General features: G+C 37.3%; 3 protein-coding genes across 3 annotated transcripts; all 3 read right to left on the bottom strand.

Moving 5' to 3' along the window:
• Positions 1 to 668: 668 nt before the first annotated feature.
• On the bottom strand, positions 669 to 13353 carry LOC133859334 (uncharacterized). Its single transcript, XM_062294709.1, has 7 exons — positions 12978 to 13353; positions 12274 to 12402; positions 10215 to 10415; positions 5478 to 5574; positions 1717 to 1820; positions 1316 to 1367; positions 669 to 1087 (listed from the first exon to the last, which is right to left on the bottom strand). Exons 1-7 carry the CDS (start codon positions 13193 to 13195, stop codon positions 863 to 865), a joined length of 1026 nt encoding a protein of 341 aa, XP_062150693.1. The 5' UTR covers positions 13196 to 13353; the 3' UTR covers positions 669 to 862.
• A 2285-nt stretch (positions 13354 to 15638) lies between these two features.
• On the bottom strand, positions 15639 to 18823 carry LOC133859331 (cell division cycle 20.2, cofactor of APC complex-like). Its single transcript, XM_062294706.1, has 5 exons — positions 18323 to 18823; positions 17477 to 17749; positions 16636 to 16905; positions 15961 to 16542; positions 15639 to 15866 (listed from the first exon to the last, which is right to left on the bottom strand). The coding sequence occupies exons 1-5, from the start codon at positions 18419 to 18421 to the stop codon at positions 15726 to 15728; spliced, it is 1365 nt and encodes a 454-aa protein (XP_062150690.1). The 5' UTR covers positions 18422 to 18823; the 3' UTR covers positions 15639 to 15725.
• A 175-nt stretch (positions 18824 to 18998) lies between these two features.
• Positions 18999 to 21244, bottom strand: LOC133859332 (loganic acid O-methyltransferase-like). The gene is made up of 4 exons (XM_062294707.1): positions 21053 to 21244; positions 20331 to 20525; positions 19572 to 20246; positions 18999 to 19474 (listed from the first exon to the last, which is right to left on the bottom strand). The coding sequence occupies exons 2-4, from the start codon at positions 20412 to 20414 to the stop codon at positions 19127 to 19129; spliced, it is 1107 nt and encodes a 368-aa protein (XP_062150691.1). The 5' UTR covers positions 20415 to 20525; positions 21053 to 21244; the 3' UTR covers positions 18999 to 19126.
• Between the last annotated feature and the right edge of the window lie 150 nt (positions 21245 to 21394).

Below are 21394 nucleotides of genomic sequence, written 5' to 3'. Positions count from 1 at the left end.
TTCTTTTAGGATTAGAAGTTTATTAAAAACGGATGGCGTGAGTAATGCTAGGAATTGTTTTTATCCTTTTGAAGTCGATGTTGCTTTTAAAATCATCATTGACTTTGAGATTGGCCACTATTAAATTTTAATCTAATAATAATTTTAAAAGTTATATCAACTTTAAAAGAATAAAAAAGAACAAAAAAAATGAATTTTAGCATATATTACTCGTGGCGGAATAAGATCCTAAAATAGAGAGAAGCTGGTTAGTGTTATTTATTTTTTACATGTCTACACAAGAGGGGAAAGAAATATTTGAACTAGTGACCTCCGCTTCATGAGGCATGGTCCCCAACCGATTGAGCTACCCCTTGGAGACTAACTAATTAGCATTTAAAATAAAATTGTCTCGACTTTAAAATTAGAGCAATTTTGCCCCTTATATTTGCACTAACCGGCTCATCTCAATGGATCCTTGTCCATGAAAGACCATGTCTCTAGCCTTTTTTTAGTAGTGTTTTAATTTAGTAGAGATAATAGTTGTCAAATACCATTAAATTACAGATAAACGCAATGACAAATTAAGTTTGTGCATTAAATATTTTTCCATGGTAACCTAAATTCTAAATGTTAATAGCAGTCTAATCCAATTTCTTCAAGTAAATTAATTACAAATAGACGTCACATTAGTTCCCTAACAAAGGAAATCCTGGAGAAACCTCATTTTCACATGAATCAGCAAATCTCATTGTCTCAAACAAATGAACTTACACAAGTCAGTAATTTCCCACTTTCTTCCCACGCACATAAACATGACAAACATAAACTGTATCAAACCATTTGACCAAAAGCATACCAACAAGACAAAGGACTCATAATTTCAGCTTCGTAAAAACGCGACAGTGGCAACACGTGATCCCACGGATCCACCAAACATGAATGTCGGATATGAACGAACATGACTCAGGAATCGGAATGGAGGATCTCTGACAGCTTCTTGGTCCTTAGGCATCTCAGGTTCCTGGGACACACCAATCCTTCTCTGATTGAAACTTTCCACTTCTTGTACCAATTCATCTTTTGTACTGTTACACGATGTGATCACCTAAGACAGCACCGCCATGATCAGTAGAGAAGAGAGAACATCCAGTGGAGTAAGAACTTGAAAACATATATGGCTATAAAATGATACAGTACAAGCTAATCATGATGCTTCCAATGGGAGTTTCCACAAAATAACTAAGGCTTGTCCAAATTACATAGTAAAAGTAATAGAAACGATAACGGACCAATTCCAGTAACAAATGTAAGCTAATTAAGCTATGATGCTTACTAGTATTCCACCAGAAGCCACCAATCTCGAAACTGAATCCCAATACATCATCCTGAAAATCAGAAAACATAAAAGTCCAAAATTTCTCAGTCCTACTTGTACTGTTAGCTGATCAAATGGAAGCTTAATGCAACAATTGTTCGTGAAGAAGTCCTGGAGCACCTAAAGGGACGGTAAATTTTTCCTAGTCTTGTTAAATAGAAGTAGGGTCACATAGTAAAGAAATTAAAATACAAAGACAAGGAATTCACTAGGCAGTATCATTTTTATAACTCAGTTCAAGAAGCCCTTTTCTTTTCCTTTTTTTTTTGGTGGGGGGCGATAGGGGGGAGATGACAGGGAAGATTTTCTATTAAAAGGCTTAATTTGCAGCACTGCAGGAAAGAGAGGCTATATGTTACCTTTTGACAGGGCCATCAGGATGCAATCCAATGGCATCTAAAGTTCCTTTGTCCATGACAAGTTGAAACTGCCTTCCCAACTTCGTCTCAAGAACATCATCAACCTTATAAAAAAATAAAGTGACAGTTAAGTTTGGGTCCTTATCTGCTACAGAAGGTTTAGATGCAAAAGAATCGATATAAGAGTTCAATTTATTGCAGACTAGTATCAGTAACACTGTATACATATATCTAATTTAAACTAATAAGAAGGCTATTGGTTTCACAATAATGAACTGGTGTATGAGGGTGTTTAAAGTTTGAACATGAGACATAAATGCACATAAAAATCCATTTGACAGGATACATAAAATTACTCCATTTTGAGATACATATGCCATTAGTCTTGGGGTTCTAGGAAAACGGTATCACTTAAATTTAGCTTTCAATAAAAGCTTAAAATAGAACTAAACCAGTACCCTAACAAACTTTGTTTTTAATCGAGATATCATTAAAAACATAAGGCGTCCCAGGTACATAAGAAGTATATAAAAGAAAACACTTAATTAGTAGGAGCAAAAAGAACAAGTAAATTATGATAACTAATTACCAAAAGAGAAATAAAAGCAGTTGTCTAAAGATATAGAATATTGAAAATTAAAGACTTAATCTCCTTTAATGTTCTCTCACTGTCCTTAAAACTTATTGCATTCATTTCTCTCTATAGACACCATAAAAGACACGAAGATACCATCTTTCACATAGCATCACTCTACCAAAAAGTATAAAAGTCGACTACTCGTCTGAGCATAACCCAAGATAGCTGAAATCGTCTAAAGAAAACATCCATATGGCACAAGCAACCTCACAATGGAGAAGATGGTCTAAGGACTACCCATTCCTTTTACACATTCAGCACCTATCGACCACAATGATGTGCCGCTTCCTGAGATTGTTCATGGTAAGGATCTTTCTTAGGGCTTTCGGCCAAGCAAAAAGGGCCGCCCTCAAAAGAACCTTAATCAACCAAATACTCTTCCAAGGAAAATGAAAGAAATTACAACCATGACACTGTAGAAGGATTTAACATCAAACAACTCTTTTTTGGGGAGGACCCACCACGGTTTGTCTTCACCACCTTGTTTCACTCTAACTAAATACAACACCCTAAAGAACAAGCCAAAGACATCCACTTCTCAATCATGAGCCGCTCTAGCAAAGCTCATGTTCCATTGATTGAGTACCTTGACAAACTAGAACATCAAATTTTATTGATCTCAAGCAAGCCAATAAATTAGGTGTCCATTGTATCGGTCTCTCAGAGAATTACGAATGAAAGGACTTCATATACTAGATTTGGAAAATGAAATTCTTATGTTGTGCAAAAAAATAAAATAAAATAAAAAACTAGCTGAGAATTGCCAATTAAAGTCCATTTTCATGATTGTCTATATTTCTTTCATTATTGTTCACAATCAATACGAGCGAGGGGATCGACCATTCCACCTACCATTGCATATTCCAAAGTTATAGAGAATCACGAATTATTTTTTTTGATAAGTAATTGTAATTTTATTAAAAACAGCGTAAGGCACCCCTAGTACACACGGAGTATACAAGAAGCAACAGCCTCACAACCGACCCGACAAGGAACAAACCACAAAACCACCCAACCCTAAGCCCCTAATCCCCTAAGCCCCTAAATCTCACAATCATCAATCATATCCCATCGCCTATGTTCCTCATCAAGGGCAGAGAGGAAAGCCAAAGATCTATCCCCCTTATCCCCGAAATACATAGAGCATGCCATAGACAACTCCATAGGAGTTAAAGCCAAAGATCTATCCCCCTTGTCCTGAATTGACGGCTTGGAGGTGGGATCATCCAGGGAGGAGGGAGGAAGAATCCTCCCTACCGGCGAGCCCATCTCAATGGAAACTTGTGGACCCACGGCTGAATTCTCCGACCCACTCCCTAAGTCCTCAAGAACAGAATGTTTCCGACCAGCCTCTGAGGAAGCCAAAGAAGAACCCGGGAGAGGAAAATGAGAAGATTCGGTGACAAGAACGGGATCCGGAACCGAAACCAAGTCCGACCCCATGTTCGAACCCTGACAAATCCTCCGACCGGCATTCCTACGCCTAGAGGGATAGTTCGCGTCACCGTAGTTGATGGAACTCTGTAAATAAAGAAGTTCCCTTTTTCCTTTAGACTTCTGGCGCGCAAAAACCTGGAACTCCTCTTCCATGGCGTCCCGAATTATTAAAAGGTTTTAATGGAAAGGCTAACTAATCTTTTGTGTTAAAAGCTGGGGCTTTAACAGAAATAAATATGAGATGAAGAAGCGAGACATGTCCAGCTTGCTCAAGAACTAGATGCAGTACTCATCAAATCGTAAAATTACAGTGACTAAAATCCTTCATTGTAGCAACTACAAAGCACACATTTTATAGCTTCTAAAATACCCCATTTACGCTTCAGCAAAGACAGAAAGATTCTCCAAGGAACTCAGGTCGTAAAGCAAAGAAGACTCAATCTTTTGTTTAATCTGGGTTATCGATCACAATATGGTGCCTTCAAATCAGTATCTTATGAATAAATTCTCAATGAACAAGCTTGATGGTTAATATTTTTATGTGTTATGTGTGAGTGAGGTTGCTTTGTTCAAATCATTCCACCAATTGTTAAAGAATTAGTTGTGGATATCAAATGCCTTAGAATTGTTGCTGCCGGTACCCAACATATGTTAACATGTACACACCTTCTCAAAAGTATGTGTGTAAGCTCCTTAATCACAAATCTGCACCATCAAATGTCCTCTACTGCTCTCTCTCTCTCTCCCCTTCATTTGTTACTTTTTCTTGAATGGTAAGAACACAAGAATGATATTATTTTAGTGGATATTCTTAGTTTGACCATGGTTTCTCTTTATATCCTCTTTGAGAACTAAAACATACCATTCTCAGTGGGATAGCTGCTTATGATTGTTTGCACGTTTCTAGTTTTCATGGCCTTTTTTTTTAATCTCTTTTCTTCAGTTGTTTAGGTGTTTCTCTTGTATTTTTCTTATGTACTTGGGTGCGCCCTTTGGTTTTTTTAATGAAATCCTTTTACTTTTCAAATAATAATAATAATAATGAAAAGGCAACATACCACCTCATATCTATGTCTAAAGGGGCAACCTGCTTTTACTTAGAAACATAAGGGTTTGTCAAAATGCACCTCTGCAAGCTTAAATCGCAACGCATCAAAGAACAAGTGCTTCTTACCCCTAAATCAAAATGCATGTGATTAAACGCAGTTAAAACACACGATTTTGTGAATTACCAGGCACTAAAAAGGGTGCCTTTTTACTTTTTTTTTTTTTTTAGAAATATGCAATTCAATTCAATCCTCCAACTCTTCTTAGCAGTGCATTAGTCTTCTCTCTCTAAGGGCATTTCAATGAGAACTATCTTTTTATATGGGATCACTTCAAACTGCAGACTCTTCTCTTCTGAGAATTGAAGCCAAACCTAAATTTTCATGTTCCTAATTAACTCTATCCTTCCGAGTAGCCATCAGGTTGGCTTAAAAAATGTCTACCGGCAAAGGCTGTTTATCAAGCTGCCTACAAAGTGGAAGCTAAAATTTGTCAAAGTAACAATGTGCTCTGAAGGGAACAAAAAAAAAAAAAAACCATGGGATAAGCAACACTGAAATTATTTTGATGAGTATAAAGAAGCACTACACAGGGTTATAAATTATCACAACTCCAAAACATTCTCAACGTTTAGTCATACCAAGAAATTAATATTGGGAAATCCATCTCGAGCAGAAAGGCTTCGAGCAAGCTGAATTGCCCCTTCACTATAATCAGTTCCAGTTAAATCAGAGAATCTGAGACCAAAAACACCAAGATTTCCATTAATTTTAGCATTAGCTAATATTAGAAGCACAAAAAAAAGTTTCACTCTTTAACCAAAATGTCATAATATCTTGGAAGTATGGCCTGCGGATAGCATTGTGTAAGAGATATCATTATTATGGATAAATATATCAATTACAAAAAATTTTAAAAAAAAATCTTTGTATTTAACATACACCAATATTTTTCAACTTGAGTTTGATCTTCCATCTCTTTGTCTGAATCATTTCAAGTTTTATTCATATGCTCAAATACAAAGATCACATAATTTTTTTTTTGATAAGTAATAATCCAGTCTTATTAAAAGCGTAAGGCGTTTCTAAGTACACCGGAAGTATACAAAAAGAAACACCTTAACTAGAATGAGAAAAGCGAACAAGGAAAACGTCAAAACTAAGTGACAGTGGGAACACAAAAGCCACCATCCAAAGATATAAAGTATGAAAGAACAAAGCTAAAATATCCTCCAAGGACCTCTCCAAGTCCTCGAAACACCTGTTTATAAATGATGACTATTCCACATGATGATGGGTTCCAGAAAACCATCTCCAAATTCAAATCCTATTAAGAGAAGAACCAATGCCTAGGAAGGATATGCTACAGTATAATATTAACATGACATTGTCTGGCAATGTTTCTTATTTATTCATCCCTAATTTAGACAAACTTGCAATAAATGAGGAAGTCAGGTATCTCATTAGTTACACATCAAATAAGACTGAATCATGTCTACTTATAGGGAGACAACCAGGACTGAAAATTGACCTTGTAGGAAAGCCTATTCGATTGGTTGTATAGCATGTACCAGGGATATTAAAGCTAGGTGGAATTGGATCGTAAGCAATTAAATTAACCTTTTAGTCTCAATTGTTGGCCGTACTCATATTTGGTGTTTACATGGTTATTGTGTTTTCACACAGAGTCAGTAAGCTTCCTATTATAATTAGGGTCCTTAAGGATCTTGTACAGGGAAAAGAAAAGGACAAGGAAATTGCAAAATTGCTCAAGTTAGATTCTTGTTGAACCAAGGCTCTTCCAAGAAAATCCTTCTCGGGGTTCATCAAACAAAATATTGTTTATCAAAATTTAGCCTGTATAAGAACTTCTGATCATTCCCATTCTTTTCATCCATTTGGACAAGTATATTGACCAAGCTTCAGCTGCTTTAATTGATTCCCAAAACACTAAGTGAACTAGCAGATGAAAGCCAGCGATTCAAAGGTCCATATTTTTGGTTATTTTGTCATTTATTGTGGTAAGGGTCTTTTTAAAAATTAAAAATAAAAAAATAAATATAAAGGGTCTCGTAGACAGAACTAAATAAAAAAGATGAATTATGCATTTATCTGAGTCAATCATATAGTGACAGGGCACTGCTCAGCAAGCAAACCCCCCCCCCCCCCCCCCCCCACAACACCTTTTTCAATTTGTTTATAAAATCCAAATTAAATAAAAGAAAATTATTACACGTTCTTTTTGGGTAAATGACACTTATCCATCCTAAACTATAGATATATTTGCAAAGTCACCCCCTAATTTCAGAGTGAATCATAATCCATTTCAATTGATGCTAAAAATGACACTTTAGCGACCATATGCTTGACATGTGTCTAAAACTTTAACCAAAAAGACGCATGACCCTCCACCTATCAACCATTAATTTTTTTCCCCTCCCTTTTGCAAGCACTAAGGCACCCCAACTTAATGTGGCCTCCTAATAGATGAAAATCACCTATGACCCACTCCTAAGTTGCAGACTTTCCCTTTCTTTTAAAGAATTTGGAAACAAGTAAATTATTTCCCCACTTTCTCCCTGAAGACACCCTCTCTCTCACAATCAACCAGAAAGAAGAAACAATATTCCTACATGACATTGTCCTAAACAGATACTAAGCAACATAAAATTCCCGATCCCACTGTCACCACTATTGTTCGTCATTGTGATGGAGGCTCTTAGTAAGTTCTTCTTCGCTACTGTTCAAAAGGGCTACCTTTCAGGGTTCTCTGTGGGTTCTGGCAACAGCGAAGCTATTAACATTTCTCACCTATTGTTCGCAGACGATACTTTAGTCTTTTGTGGGGCTAATTCTGATCATCTTCATTATCTTCGTATGCTTCTTATTTCTTTTGAAGCTGTGTCAGGATTGAGGATTAATCTGGCCAAATCTGTTATGGTTCCTGTGGGTGAGGTGGATAATATGGACGGTCTGGCTAACATATTGGGCTGTGGAGTGTCCTCTCTTCCTATAAAGTATCTTGGTCTTCCGTTGGGAGCTCCTTTCAAGGCTAAGTCTTGTTGGGATGAAGTTGTAGGGAAGATTGAGAGGCGGTTGGCTAGCTGGAAGCGGTTGTATTTGTCGAAGGGGGGTAGGGTTACCCTTATAAAGAGTACTCTCTCCAACCGTCCTACATATTTTCTCTCTCTATTCCCTATTCCCTCCAGTGTTGCTAGTCGCATTGAGAAGCTGCATCGTGACTTTTTGTGGGGTGGCATAGGCGATGAATTCAAATACCACTTGGTCAGTTGGTCCAAGGTTTGTCATCCTATTTCTGAAGGTCGTTTAGGCATACGAAACTTGAGAATTTTCAACAAGGCGCTGTTAGGGAAGTGGTTGTGGCGTTATGCTTATGAGAGAGAAGCTCTGTGGAAATCCGTGGTGGATGCGAAGTATGGCTCCACTAGGGCTGGTTGGTGTTCCTTAGATCCCCTTGGGTCTCACGGTGTGGGGAGTTGGAAGAACATTAGGAAGGGGTGGAGCTTGTTTTGTAGATATACCAGACTTATCTTGGGCAATGGGTCGAGGATTCGTTTTTGGGATGATGTTTGGTGTGGAGAGAAGTCCCTCAAGGAAGCCTTTCCAGTTCTATATGATATAGCTTGTGTCAAGGATTCTTTGGTAGAAGACCATTTGGTAGCGGTAAGTGGTTCCTATCAGTGGGATGTCAGATTTTTCCGTGATGTTCACGATTGGGAGGTGGACGTTATGGCTTCCTTTTTCTCCTTACTGTATTCATCCAAGGTGGCTCAAGATGGGGGGGACCGGCTTTGGTGGACCCTCTCTCGAAAAGGGTCTTTTGATGTTAGATCATTCTATAAGGCTCTTGCCTGCAAAGAAGCTTCTTTTTTCCCCTGGAAAGGTATTTGGCGGACCAAGGCCCCATTGAAAGTGGCCTTCTTCGCTTGGACGGCAGCGTTAGGGAAAATCCTCACCTTGGACAATCTCAGAAAGAAGCGTGTCATTGTGATTGATAGATGCTGTATGTGTAAAATGACCGGGGAGACTGTGGATCATCTTCTCCTTCATTGCGAGGTTGCACGCGCTCTTTGGTACGTCATCCTTAGCCAGTTCGGTCTGTATTGGGTGATGCCTTCTCGGGTGATAGACTTATTTGCATGTTGGTGGTCGGGGGGAAGGTCCAGTAGTGCGGTCGTGTGGAAGATGGCTCCTTGTTGTCTTATGTGGTGCTTGTGGACGGAACGCAACGATAGACAGTTTGAGGACAAAGAAAGAACCATAGAGGAGCTCATTTCCTTTTTTCTTCATTCTTTGTACTCCTGGACGGCTGCGTATTTAGCACCTCTAGAGATTAGTTATAACGATTTCTTTGTATTGCTTTCTTCTTCCTTTTCTTCTTAATTGTCTCTCTTGTATACCCCCTGTATACTTGATTGCGCTTTGCGTTTTTCTAATAAAATTCTCTTCTTACTTATCAAAAAAAAGAATTTTATTTTTTTGTTATAAGTAATCGAGATATCATTAAAAGTGTAAGGCACCCCCAAGTACACATGAAGTATACAAGAGAAGTCACCTAGTTAGAAGGAAAAGAATTCCAAGATTGAACACCCCATACAATCATGTTATCAAACATCTTATGAGCATCCCTTAAATCGCATTCACATACCTATCACTCTAGGAAGTCCCAATATACTTGTCAAAGGGCTGAAGGGAGATAGTACATTAAACTGTTAGCAAAGGCAAACTTGATCATCTTCCCAAGAATCCCAGATGAGGGATCCAACTCAATTCTTAAACTCTGTTCATGAGCACCTTTTTCTAATCTGACTACTCAATAAGTTCATGCATGATTCCAGCACAGACGAGAATGTAGAGTTAACACCCTTAAGGTCTAAGGATTGCAAACAAGAATAAATCCCAATGACCAAGCGGTCCACCAACCCATCTCCTTTGCCCCTGGCTCTTTGAGATCTCCAACTAGATCCTCATCAACACCGGGGACAACAAGAGGCAATACCCGAAGATGCCCATGCCTAGTTACTAAAAACATGTATCTTCTATCTAGAATTTTGTAGAATGGTCTTCCTAGGATTATCATACATCAATCAACACAAAACATTTACTCTGTTTCCTTAAAAAAATGAAAATGAACTATCTTTTTCTTTTTGTAGATTAAGCAAGTATTTTTTATTTTTTTTTAAATATAAGTAATCGAGATATCGTTAAAAGTGTAAGGCGCCACCATGTACACAAGAAGTCTACAAGAGAAGCCACCTAAAAAGTAGGGGCAAAAAAACAAGAAAATTTCAAAGCAAGTATTACCAGAAATATTAAGCAAGTATTACCCGAAATATAGTCAAAATTTCAAAGCATACCCTAGCTTAGCAAGTTCTTGAAGAAGCAAACCATTGCCAGTCCCAATATCAAGAACACTCCATGTAGACAAATATTTATCACCCTGCTCAACCAGCTCAGACTTGATATCATCAACATGATTCGGCAAGTGACCTTGAGAAATGTCAATACACAAGCTTTTGGTCCAAGAAGCAACTACTTCCATGACGTCAGCTCCAAACCTACAAAAACAAAGGACAAAAAATAAATAGATGAAGTCCACTGTGCAAAAAGAGAGAATTTTAAAACCTCATAAACAGTGGATGAAAGCGCAAAATACTCTAATAATTTACAAGAACAGAGTACGAGATAGGAATATCTGAAATTCAAACCTAAGATCAAGCCCAACTCTGCCCATCCTAAATTACCTCAGCAAAGGCCTGAGAGTACTTTTAGTCAGTTCTAACATTTCTATCATATGAAAAAGTACATTCAATCATTTCTATGTTCTTCTCATTACATTTCAGCAGTTCCTCTAGCATACAGGGACCTAAGATAAAACCTCAAGAAAATATCTTAGTAAATATCTTAAAGAAGCCACTAGCAATCGTACATGGAGAAATGAGTCGAGCCCAAAAGTTAGTACTTATACCTGAACCTCTACTCAATGCTTGAAGTGTATCCAATGGGTTCCAATTCATACTCAAGGTGTACCTCTTAAGAAATATTTTAAATTGTGTATAGCTTGACATGATTCGGCTACATTAACCATTCAGTAATTATTCCTGTCAATTTAGAACAAAATTTAAGATTTAACCATGAAACATGAATATCTTGTTATTAATATCACACTTTTGACCATGTGGAATTGACTAGGTTATGCACAAATAAGTTTCCATATGGTCTCTTTTCCCTAAGGGCTCTACCTTCCTAGGGAGGTAACAACCCTTACTTTTTAAAACTTCTTATCATTTGTACACAGTGCTGAGAATTCGCACTACTGGTAAACCACACCTAATGGAGTAAAACCCTTTCGTTCAATTTGATCAGGTCTTTACTCATCAAATAAATATGTTATATCATGTACATGGCAATGGTGTTCGCAACTTTATTTTCATCTATAGAAACTAGGCTATTTGAGTCCTTTTTTTCTTTGTTTTCATCTATAGAAATTAGAAAATAGAACCCTAGTTAGAAAGTTTTTAGGTTTTGTTTTAATTTTGTTTTGTTTTTGATTTTGTTTTTTTTTAGTTAAGTAAGTTTTTAGGTTCTGTTTTATAAAGAACAGTTATGGAAGTATTGTCAAAAGAGGTTTATTCTAATAGAAGTTTAGTATGTAGATAAGCTGTTGTGGAATCCGCCCAAAAGAGGTTTATTCAGGGTTAAATCCTTATATAGCTCTTTGGCTTGTTCGGAAGGTAGCAGCTTCCCTTGGAAGAGTGTTTGGCGAACTTTGGCTCCTTTGAGTGCAGCATTTTTTGCTTGGTAAGCAGCTCTAGGAAGATCCTCACTTTGGATAATCTTAGAAGGTGGCATGTGATCGTGATGGATAGATATTGCATGTGCAAGAGGAATGGAGAATCTGTGGACCACCTTCTTCTTCATTGTGATGTGGCTTCTGCTATTTGGAGTGTTCTTTTCAATCGCTTTGAAATGTCTTGGGTTATGCCTAGACGTGTCATTGATTTGTATGATTGTTGGTGGTCCTTTGGCAGGTAGGCCAAGGAGCGTTGCGGGTGAAAAATGGTGTTTGCGTGCCTCTTTTGATGTTCATGGAAGGAAATGAATGATAGAAATTTTGAGGATAGGGAGAGGTCTACCGGGCATATTATTTCTTTATTCTTTGAATCTTTGGATGGTGGCGTAGGTGCCTCCTTTGCCAATTAGTTTTAGTGATTTTCTTTTTCGCTTTACTCTTTCTAATTAGGTTGTTCTTTTTGTATACTTCTTGTGTACTTAGGGGCGCCTCACGCTTTTAATGAGATTGTCATTATTACTTAAAAAAAATATATATATATTGTCATAGACTATAGTATGCCCATACGTCACAAAAAACATTGGATGATAATAGGAGGATTACATTTCCAAATTAACACTTACCAAACTTCACCGGCATGGCCATGTTCGCGAAAATTTGTCAGCTCATCTGCATATGCAGTATCCCAATAACTCTGAAGGCCAAGCATCGATTGCACAGCTTCTTCAGCATCTGCTTCCTCCTTGTCAGAACTGCACACACAACACGAGTTAAAAATCAATACACATGAACAAGCACATGCAATAAGATATTAATGATTAATAAAAAAGCAGTCACAATTCAGCACTTCCCCAAACAAATCACTTCCTCCTAAAACCTCTGTGAACCAGCACCAAGAGTTCAAAGTAAATCAACAACTCATGAAGTTGTAGATAATTCACATCTAATATATTCCTTGGACTAACATACAATCAATCAGTCTCGATAATTGATGAATTCGCCAGAACCACACATCAAATAAACTACCCCACAAAATCTCGCGTTCCACCGCACAGTCTAACATCTTTTTCTTCTTCCTTCTTTTTTTTTTTTCTTACACACATTCACAAACCTCATTGATCAATTCTAGAAACTCCATATCACATCTCACAAATCTAAACTACAAACAGTTTCAGATTTTTGCTTAATCTTGGTCAATAAGTCTCTGCAATATCAACAATGCAAAAACCTAATGCTTAAATTTGTGATTGATGATATTTTCCGTGACTTTCCTACGAATTTTCTCGCAAAACAAACGGAGTGCTATAGATGTGTAGAGAAAAGAGACCTGTAATCGGAGGGTGCGCGGAAATTGGCGGCGGAGAGAGCGTCAGCAGCGTCGGTCTGGCGCTGGTCATCGTCGAGGGTGCTGCCGTAGTCGCTCTTGATGGACCAGGAGTCGGCCGCCACCGAGCGCTCGTCGTCGGAGATGAGATCAGCCACTGCACCTCGGCTTTGCTGCGACGAGAGCTCCGAGTCCTCCGGCTGCAATCGGATTCCAGCCATTCCACTTCTCTACACAAACAGAGAGAGACTGCGATTGGGAGGAGGCAGCGGAGAGAAGGTGATGAAACGTGGGTGGGACTCCTGCTCGCTTGCTGTTTTTGAACTTTTGGGTTTGGTTCTTGGATTTGGATCCTCTCAAAGTCTCAAGTTCTCAACCGGTCCACCTCTCCCATGCCCACCAATAGTTAAATAATTAAATTTTACTCTAATATCACAAAAATCAATTTTATGTTTTTAGATATTCTCCCCCCTACCCCTCGTCCTTTTTTTTTTTTTTTCCTTTTTTCCTTTTTTTTTTTTTTTTTTTTTTAATTTTTTGAGTCTTCATTCGGTATTGTTTCAATTAAAAAGATTTTGGCAATAAGATGACAAGATAGTGTTGCCAATGAATTACAAAATAAAATTTGAAAAAAAAGTACACATAACCCTAGACATAAAAATAAAAAAAAGTCTCCAAAATTTTTTTAATGATAAAAATATTCCTATAATTTTTTAAAAAAACTAATAAAAAAAAAATTGGAAGAGGTAGTGGTTAAACTATTTTCAAGGCTATTAAGTGGTTTTTGCAACCCCCAAATTCGCTTGAGAGCGGCTGAAACCACCCAAAATGGTTAGGAGGTAGCAAAACACCCCCTTAATATTTTTTTTTTATGCCATTTGTAAGTGACCAAACCATTCAACTTGGGTGGCGGGCTTCTAAATTACATGGATCATGATTTGAGAGTTGTATTAATAGAAATGACATAGTTTAACCTTAAACTGGAGGGAACATAACCCTCTCAATTTTAAATGAAACTGGTAATATTCATTTCATGGTCAAGGTTTAAAGTTGGTGCATCTTAACAATGTACACGATGTCAATATTAATACGTCTTTTAAAAAATTTAAAATAATGTGATATTATATACCCAGTTAGATACACCAACGTTAAATTCTGACCATAAAATAGAAATGATATTTGTCACGATTCAAAGTTCTATATATTATTAATTTTTTGTTTTATATTCTCCAAACAAAAATACTAATAAACTACCCATACAAATACAAAAATAATTTTCATATTAGAACACCTTTTCAAACCAAAAACTAAAAACACCAGCATTTAATTGTCATTTGAAGAATTTTCAATTAGCATGCTTAGGTGTGGTTTAATTATATATGATACTCCTTCACCTAAATCCATATTATATGGGCTTGGGTGGTGACACCTGTCTGTCCAATTTAATCCCAATTACACGTGCCATGGAAATTTGCAAGCAATTCATGATATCACTAAACAACGAGAGTGGACAGTATTTTTTTCTTATTATTATTTTAAAAAAATTAAAATTATGACAAGTGGGTGACATGTAACATAATTCTTAATTATTAGGGGTTTGTGTTTGCTCCCACATGTATCATACAATTTCATATCAATATTCTACCATGAACATGTGGTATTCGTATCATATTTTCTATAAATTATATTAAATTATTAAAATATTTAAAATATGATCCTTAATCATGTAAATTTTTGAGATCCATATATACCATCATTTCAATTGGCGAATATTTCAATGAATTAAAAATAATGGCATGACTACATCATAGATATTATCACGTTAATCCGAGAGTTATACTCCCTAAAATCAGAAGGATTGGAACCTTTTTTTTTTTTTTTTCTTATTTCTTTTTTAATGAAAGAAAGATTGAAGCTTCATTAGGCTATTATTATATGTACAGAAGCTCTCATGTTTAGACAATCCACGTAACTGATGGCCAATTAAGTGTTTTTTGAACTAGTTAAAATTTTTGGGACCAGAATTTCTTATAATTGCAAACCTCGAAAATTCTCTATATTCCATGTAGTTGGGCAGGAGGTCGTGAGAGAGTCTGCTAGGACTCCTCACTTAAGAACAGGGGGGCAGACCAGGTTTTAGACTATGGAGGGCCAAATTGATAACAAAAAACTTTGGAGGGGCCAAAACTAAGAAAGAAAAAATTAGGAATAAAATTTTAATATTTTTTTCTTTTTAGATTTTTTTTTTTAGAAGAAAACCTTTGGGCTGGCCCTCCAAGCTAAAGAGTAGCTCCGCCCCCTGCTTAAGAAGCTCACGGTCCAAACAAGTTGTTCGGGGAAAGAGCCCCTCTCAACAAATCATTTTCAAGTTTCTAAGTGGGCTAGGCTACTAATATCACAAGCATCATGATGGTGATGGTGAATGCCATCCACTAATCGACATGGTCACAATATCATGTCTAAATTCTCTAGCCTCAATGATCATGTCATATGATATGTTTTTAATTAAGTCCTAATTGGTTGTGAAGGATATATATATGTCGCGTGACTTTGTATTAGTGTTCTTGACAAAAGTTCTTATCATTTTGTTTACGAGTATTGTAACAGAATTCAAATAGGCCCACCAGTGACACAAATTACTCACAAAACCTTTACAACTAACTGTTGTACTCACACTGAATATATATATATATCCAATCAAATTTAACAGAGAAGAGAGTGTTTGAATTGAAATCTACAGCTTTATCTTGATTATCGGATGCGATTCACATGAGCAAAAGGCTCGGGTTTTGCTTTGGGAGTAGGTTTAGCAACTTCCGGGACCCCAAAGACATTCCAGAATCTGAGTGTTTCATCCCCTGCTGCTGATGCCACAGTGCAACCATCTGGGCTCTGGAAAAAAGTATAGGATGAAAACTATTAGCTATGAACAAGGCCAGAAGTTATGGTCAGGAAAATATTAAACTCTTTTAAGTAACTACAATACCTGAGCCATAAAAAGAACCCTAGAGGTATGACCATTGAGCTCTGCCATCTTCACCATTGATGGGTATTTCCAAAGAGTGAGCTGATTCTGAGTAAAACCATGAGAGCTAAGCAGCTCTCTCTCATTCTTGCTCCAAAGCAGAGCACAAACCTGAGAGCCAGTGTCAATTGAGTTCAAGCATGCACCAGTGTGGGTGTTCCAGAACTTTATGCACCTATCACCTCCGCCTCCACCAGAAGCTAGCAAATTGCTCTGGAAAGGACACCAAGCAAGGGCTTTCACTGCAGAAGTATGATCCTCAAGCCTGTGAAGCCACTGCGTTGCTGAATTTGAAGATGCCGTTGATCTGTCCCAGATGTGGAGGAGATTATCATTACCTCCACTCGCCAATTGCTGGCCTGAGGCTGACCATTTTAGCCCACAAACCTCTTGGTTGTGGCCTCTGTAGGTTTCAACAATGTGCGCTCTGACTCTTACATCATTGTTAATGATTAGACCGTCCATTCCTCCGGTTGTAAGGATATGATTGTTCCATGCCAGAGTCCCCACTCGCATTCTATGACCACCTTTCAAGCTTCTTAGCTGTAAAAACAACAACACGATAATTATAAGCATTAGCAAAATTTTATATCAGAAAATAGATAAAGAATATGAAAGAACTAGGAAAAATTGGACCTGTCGATTAGCTGTTGAATCCCACAACTGTACTTCAGAATTGTTCAAGCCAATGGCAATGTGCTGGCCATCAGGAGCCCAGCTAACACTTGTAACGGGGCCATCTTCCTCATCAATACTGACAAGTTCAGAAGTAGAGCCATTTGAAGCATCCCACAGATAAACTGTATTTCCAAGGGCAATTGCGAGAACGTTGCGGCTTCCCCAATCCAGTAAATTCAGGTAATAATCATCCACAAGGTCAGGGGCATCTAATGTCCTCTCAGAAGTCTGCATATAATCAAACCAAATTAATTAGACCATAACAGCTTTCAAAAGACAGCACGAGAACTATAGGAATAAATCAACAAAGCTTATTGAACCAGAAAGGTAATAAAAAACTGAGTTCACAAATAACGCTCATGGTCAAAAGATTTGCCATATCCTATATGCAGATAATCCCCCAACTCTATATGATGTTCGCATAAATTCAAATGGCAACATTATGAAAGACAAAAAAGTGCAATCTTTACAAGAAAATGGGTCACTTGAATAGACTTATTTAGCTCTGCTGGTACTATAATTAATACCACAATGTGGATATTGCAGTAACAAACAAAAGGTGTATATGATCAAACAGCATTTGGAATATGGCCCAAACTTCCTAATTTTCATAGTGCCAAAAGACTCCATTTTTTTTTCCATTCCTCAACCAACCAAAATTTCAGCCGTTCAATTCAAAGGTCCACCTAATATTCCATCTTCACAATAATCTGCCTAACTAGATGCTAAATTTACTCAAGTCCATAGGCCATAATTTCTATAAGACAGAATCTATGAAAGACTAAAATCATATACCCACCTGAGGAATGTGTCGCCGGGGCTTCATTGGCTTATCACTGTGGAAAGAAGAGGATAATTCCCGTGGGATCAACTCCACTGGGGCGGGCGCTTTGTTCTTGAAGGCAAGAATTCTGGTCCGGTTCATGTTGAAGGCCTCAGCCAGCCGCTTCCTGTACGCCTCTCTTGCTGGTGAGCTTGCAGGCAGGTCCTCCTTGCCTTTCCTCCCATCTGTCAGCATGTAATGTGCGAAATCGAAGTCCATTGCTGATCGATTTGGGATGAATCTATCTAACTGCTTATAAGAAAGAAAATTATATTAGACAATTGCAACAGAAGTTATTCTCCACAATTTTTTTTTGTTTTTTTTAATTGAGGTTTCAAGTGCAAAACAACCAAGAACATTTGGCAGTCAATTTAGCAACAAATCCCCAATTTCAATAGATGCGTGTTTTAATCTCTACATAACAAACCCTAATATAAGGAACCAAATTTATTAAAAAAAGAAATAACATAGTGCTAATTTGAGAAGAGAAAAGAGAAACTCCTCGTTCAAAATTCAGGTTTAGTAACAAATATAAAATCAAAATCCATATAAAGCACCTATTTCAGATAAAAGATTTTGGAAATAAACTCTCCAGAAGTTAAATGAAAAGGAAATTGAAATTTAAGAAAATAAAATCAAAACCCTATTTCAAAAATAAATTCAAGATAACCCAATTCAAAGTTTAATCATGAAACGAAAAAAAAAAAAAAATCATAATCTCAAAACCATATTTAAAGTAAAGAATTAAAGAACATGATAAAAACTATTTCAAGCAAGAATAAATATGTACGCAAAATAAAGACGAGAGAAATAGGAAATTACGTTTTCTCGAGCATTCTTTCTCTGCATATACTGTTCTTGAAGCGGGCACCGAATCTGCGGCTTCAAGTTAAAAGAAGAACTCCAAGATCCTGCATCCATAACGCTAAAACAACCAAAAGAATAGATATACACAAAGCAATATATAGAGAGAAAGGGATAGAGCTAAACCTTGAAATAAAGTTATAAAATAAAGAAATAATAAACGAAGAAACAAAGCCTGGAATAGAAATATTTAGATCAAATAAACAAAATATAGTGATCGAGAGAGAGAGAGAGAGAGAGAGTTGAAAGGTGTTGATGTTGTCGTCGATCTTTGAGCACTTTAGAGAATTGCGTCGTCTCACTGTCTCACAGAGAGAGAGAGAGAGAAGAGAGACAGAGAGATAGATTAATGGGTTGAGAACTGAGACGAACAAGAGGGTTTATGTAATACACGGAGATTCGGAGTCGCAACGGCCAGAGCCGTTGAAATAACGTGTTGCCGGAAATATCCTTCAGTTGTAATTGTTTTCACCAAAATGTCCTTTTTTTTTTAAAAAAAAAAAATTTCAAATCACTCGATTTTACTTTTTAGCCCTTAATTTTTTAATTTAGCAAATCCAATACCCGAATTTACAGAAATGTTAAAAATCTGATGGCTAAAATTGTTGGGAAATTAACCATTTGACAGGGACTCTTTAGCAAATACAGAAATATTTAAATCATGATACATTTGATACAGGATTTATACGCAGGAAGCAAAAGGTAGGACATAATTAATATCAAACCCCAAACAACCCCAAAAAAAAACATCATGATTATTGATTAATCTACTTTGCGCTTGAGAAGGACATATAATTCAAGCATCCCTGGATTGTCTGCAGATTTTGACAAGATGGAGGACTCAACAACTTTCTTCTTGAATCGACCAAACAGCTCATCAATGATATCATTTCCAAAGTGGGAAACAAGAAGTTCTTCCGCAACTGCTCTAAAGGCCGAGATCGTACTTTCGACACTGGGAGCCATTCCATTCCTTGGAGGACGGACTAAAGGTTCCATTCTTTCGATGCTGAAGCACAAATTTCTCTCTATCAAACTGACAACCTCTTGTTTACTTGCGTAGTATTGTGGGAGGTTGAAGGAGTCCACCATATCTTCACTTAGCACTCCCTAATTAAGGCAAAATCAAGCAATTAATTTCAGTTAATTAAAGAAATGAACTAAATATGAGGCAATTAATTAAGCTTGATCTATTAAATACTGTTACCTCCTCGACCATTTCATTGAGGCAAGCTTCCAAAAGATCATTAAGTCCCAAGGCCAAACATTTCCCGGAAATCACTTCCGGAAGACATAGTATGGTAAGGGCCATGAGCCCTCCACAGACAAGCTCTTGTGCCCTGGCATTCAAAAAGGACTCCATGTCCTTGCCAAACTGAGTAGAGTAAGCCTCCCTAACATAATTCGAGGCATTGGTAAAGCAAATCCTCCCCTTATTCCACGCAGGTGAGGTTTTATCCACCAACTCTTTTGGAATCTTTGAGAGCCAGTGCAACGCATACGAGCAGTGGACAAAATGGAGAGATGCCTTGGGAAACAAGCGAACTTGAAAACGGCCTGGTACACCAGCCGCAAAGTATTGCCTGTCAGAAGAAGGAAGAGACTTGAACAGCACGTTAAAATCGTTTGAGGGAAGGTCATTAAAGAACACTTGGAATTCCAGAGCTCCTTGATTATTGGGGCCAAAAGATTGGTACTTGAGCTTCACAGAATCCATAATGTTTTCCACCACAATGATTGTGTTAGGCCCAACAGAACATCCCAGATCCGCAATACTGAATACTTTTGAAGAAGATGAAGAGGAAGAAATGAGTTCATTTATATCAAGCTTCTCGGCGATATCCTCATTGATCAACGCCTTGGCGGTCTCCACCCCTTGTCTCTGTAAAATGAAATCATATATTAATGTTGTATCTATTGCATTTAGCAAAAAAAGAAAAAGAAGGAAAAAGAGAGAAGTACGTACCTGAAATGAAGAATTGTGAGTGTAACTGTACGGTCCATCCCCCCCTTTCATGGGAGATGATCCAGTACTTGGTATGCAGTTCATCTCTCTCTAGCTAGATGGGACTTGTGGTAGTGTGAGTAAAAGACAGACTGGAAGGCGAAAATTTTCCTCGAAGTTGAAGATGTTTGCGTTCGATCTAATACATATATGTGCCTATTTTTTGCAGTTCATATAATGAACAAACACTCGGATAACATTTCTAAATTAAACCGATTATGGCGAATTAAGATTTCTAACAAAGTGTATGAAATCTAATGTCGCTTTCTCGACAGCTTCTACCCACTGCTGCATTCAAAAAAAGGCCTCAAATTTTTATCTGCATTTTGTTAAAAAAAAAGGACGAAAATTTTAAAAAATTTCTCGGCGTTCTTTCTTATTAGACACTGGCCGGTATTAATGGCGCCAAGCAAGCGAAAAATATTTTTCTGAAAAATAATTTTTTTGAAATGATTTTATGACGAAAATCATTTTACGATGAAACAAATGGGGACCAAAAACATGCATGCAAAATATTGTAAATTTTCAACCTTTAATTTGGGCAACATCATGTTTGAATAATTAAAACAGAACAGAAAAAAATAAGATATCAGATTTGAGAGAAAGCCTAAAGTCCAAGAAACAAACGCTTAAAATGCATTGATTATACACACTTAAAAGAACTAGCTAGAATAGTTTATTACCTGGTGAATTAGAATATGGGTGGAATTCAAATGATGGCACAAGGATACCCATATTGCAAATTACATGGTGGCACGGCAGGATCGATGGTGTTTGTCGAGATCTAGGGTTTGTTTTGTTCTTGGAATACACGTTGTTACACTTGTAGCTCAAGGAACTGAAGATAAGCTGAAGGAAGATTCAAGAAGCCAAGAATAGTTGGGGCGGCTGGCAGTGTACGTGGCAGATGCAGAAGGGTAGTGTGAATCATGGATTCCAGTTGGAATCCATTAATTCAATTTCACACGTGCTCTACAGTTACTGTTCTCAAGATATCGTTTTGCTTTAAGTCTTTCTGCGTTTCC

The sequence above is a fragment of the Alnus glutinosa genome, chromosome 2 (assembly GCF_958979055.1).
Source record: "Alnus glutinosa chromosome 2, dhAlnGlut1.1, whole genome shotgun sequence".
Lineage (NCBI taxonomy): Eukaryota > Viridiplantae > Streptophyta > Magnoliopsida > Fagales > Betulaceae > Alnus > Alnus glutinosa.
Note: the sequence above shows the minus strand (reverse complement) of the source record. Positions and strands in the feature narration are given on the sequence as shown.

Bases quoted from the DNA above. Each gene is read 5' to 3' on its own strand.
- LOC133859332 (XM_062294707.1), bottom strand. From the start codon at position 20,414: ATGAACTGCATACCAAGTACTGGATCATCTCCCATGAAAGGGGGGGAT. The intron at 20,247-20,330 runs GTACGTACTTCT...TTCATTTTACAG, and splicing joins CTCACAATTCTTCATTTCAG to AGACAAGGGGTGGAGACCGC. The intron at 19,475-19,571 runs GTAACAGTATTT...TGCCTTAATTAG, and splicing joins TCAATGAAATGGTCGAGGAG to GGAGTGCTAAGTGAAGATAT.
- LOC133859334 (XM_062294709.1), bottom strand. From the start codon at position 13,195: ATGGCTGGAATCCGATTGCAGCCGGAGGACTCGGAGCTCTCGTCGCAG. The intron at 12,403-12,977 runs GTCTCTTTTCTC...TTGTGTGTGCAG, and splicing joins CGCGCACCCTCCGATTACAG to TTCTGACAAGGAGGAAGCAG. The intron at 10,416-12,273 runs GTAAGTGTTAAT...TTGTTTTTGTAG, and splicing joins GGCCATGCCGGTGAAGTTTG to GTTTGGAGCTGACGTCATGG.
- LOC133859331 (XM_062294706.1), bottom strand. From the start codon at position 18,421: ATGGATGCAGGATCTTGGAGTTCTTCTTTTAACTTGAAGCCGCAGATT. The intron at 17,750-18,322 runs GTAATTTCCTAT...TCTTATAAGCAG, and splicing joins GAAAGAATGCTCGAGAAAAC to TTAGATAGATTCATCCCAAA. The intron at 16,543-16,635 runs GTCCAATTTTTC...TTGTTTTTACAG, and splicing joins ATTCAACAGCTAATCGACAG to CTAAGAAGCTTGAAAGGTGG.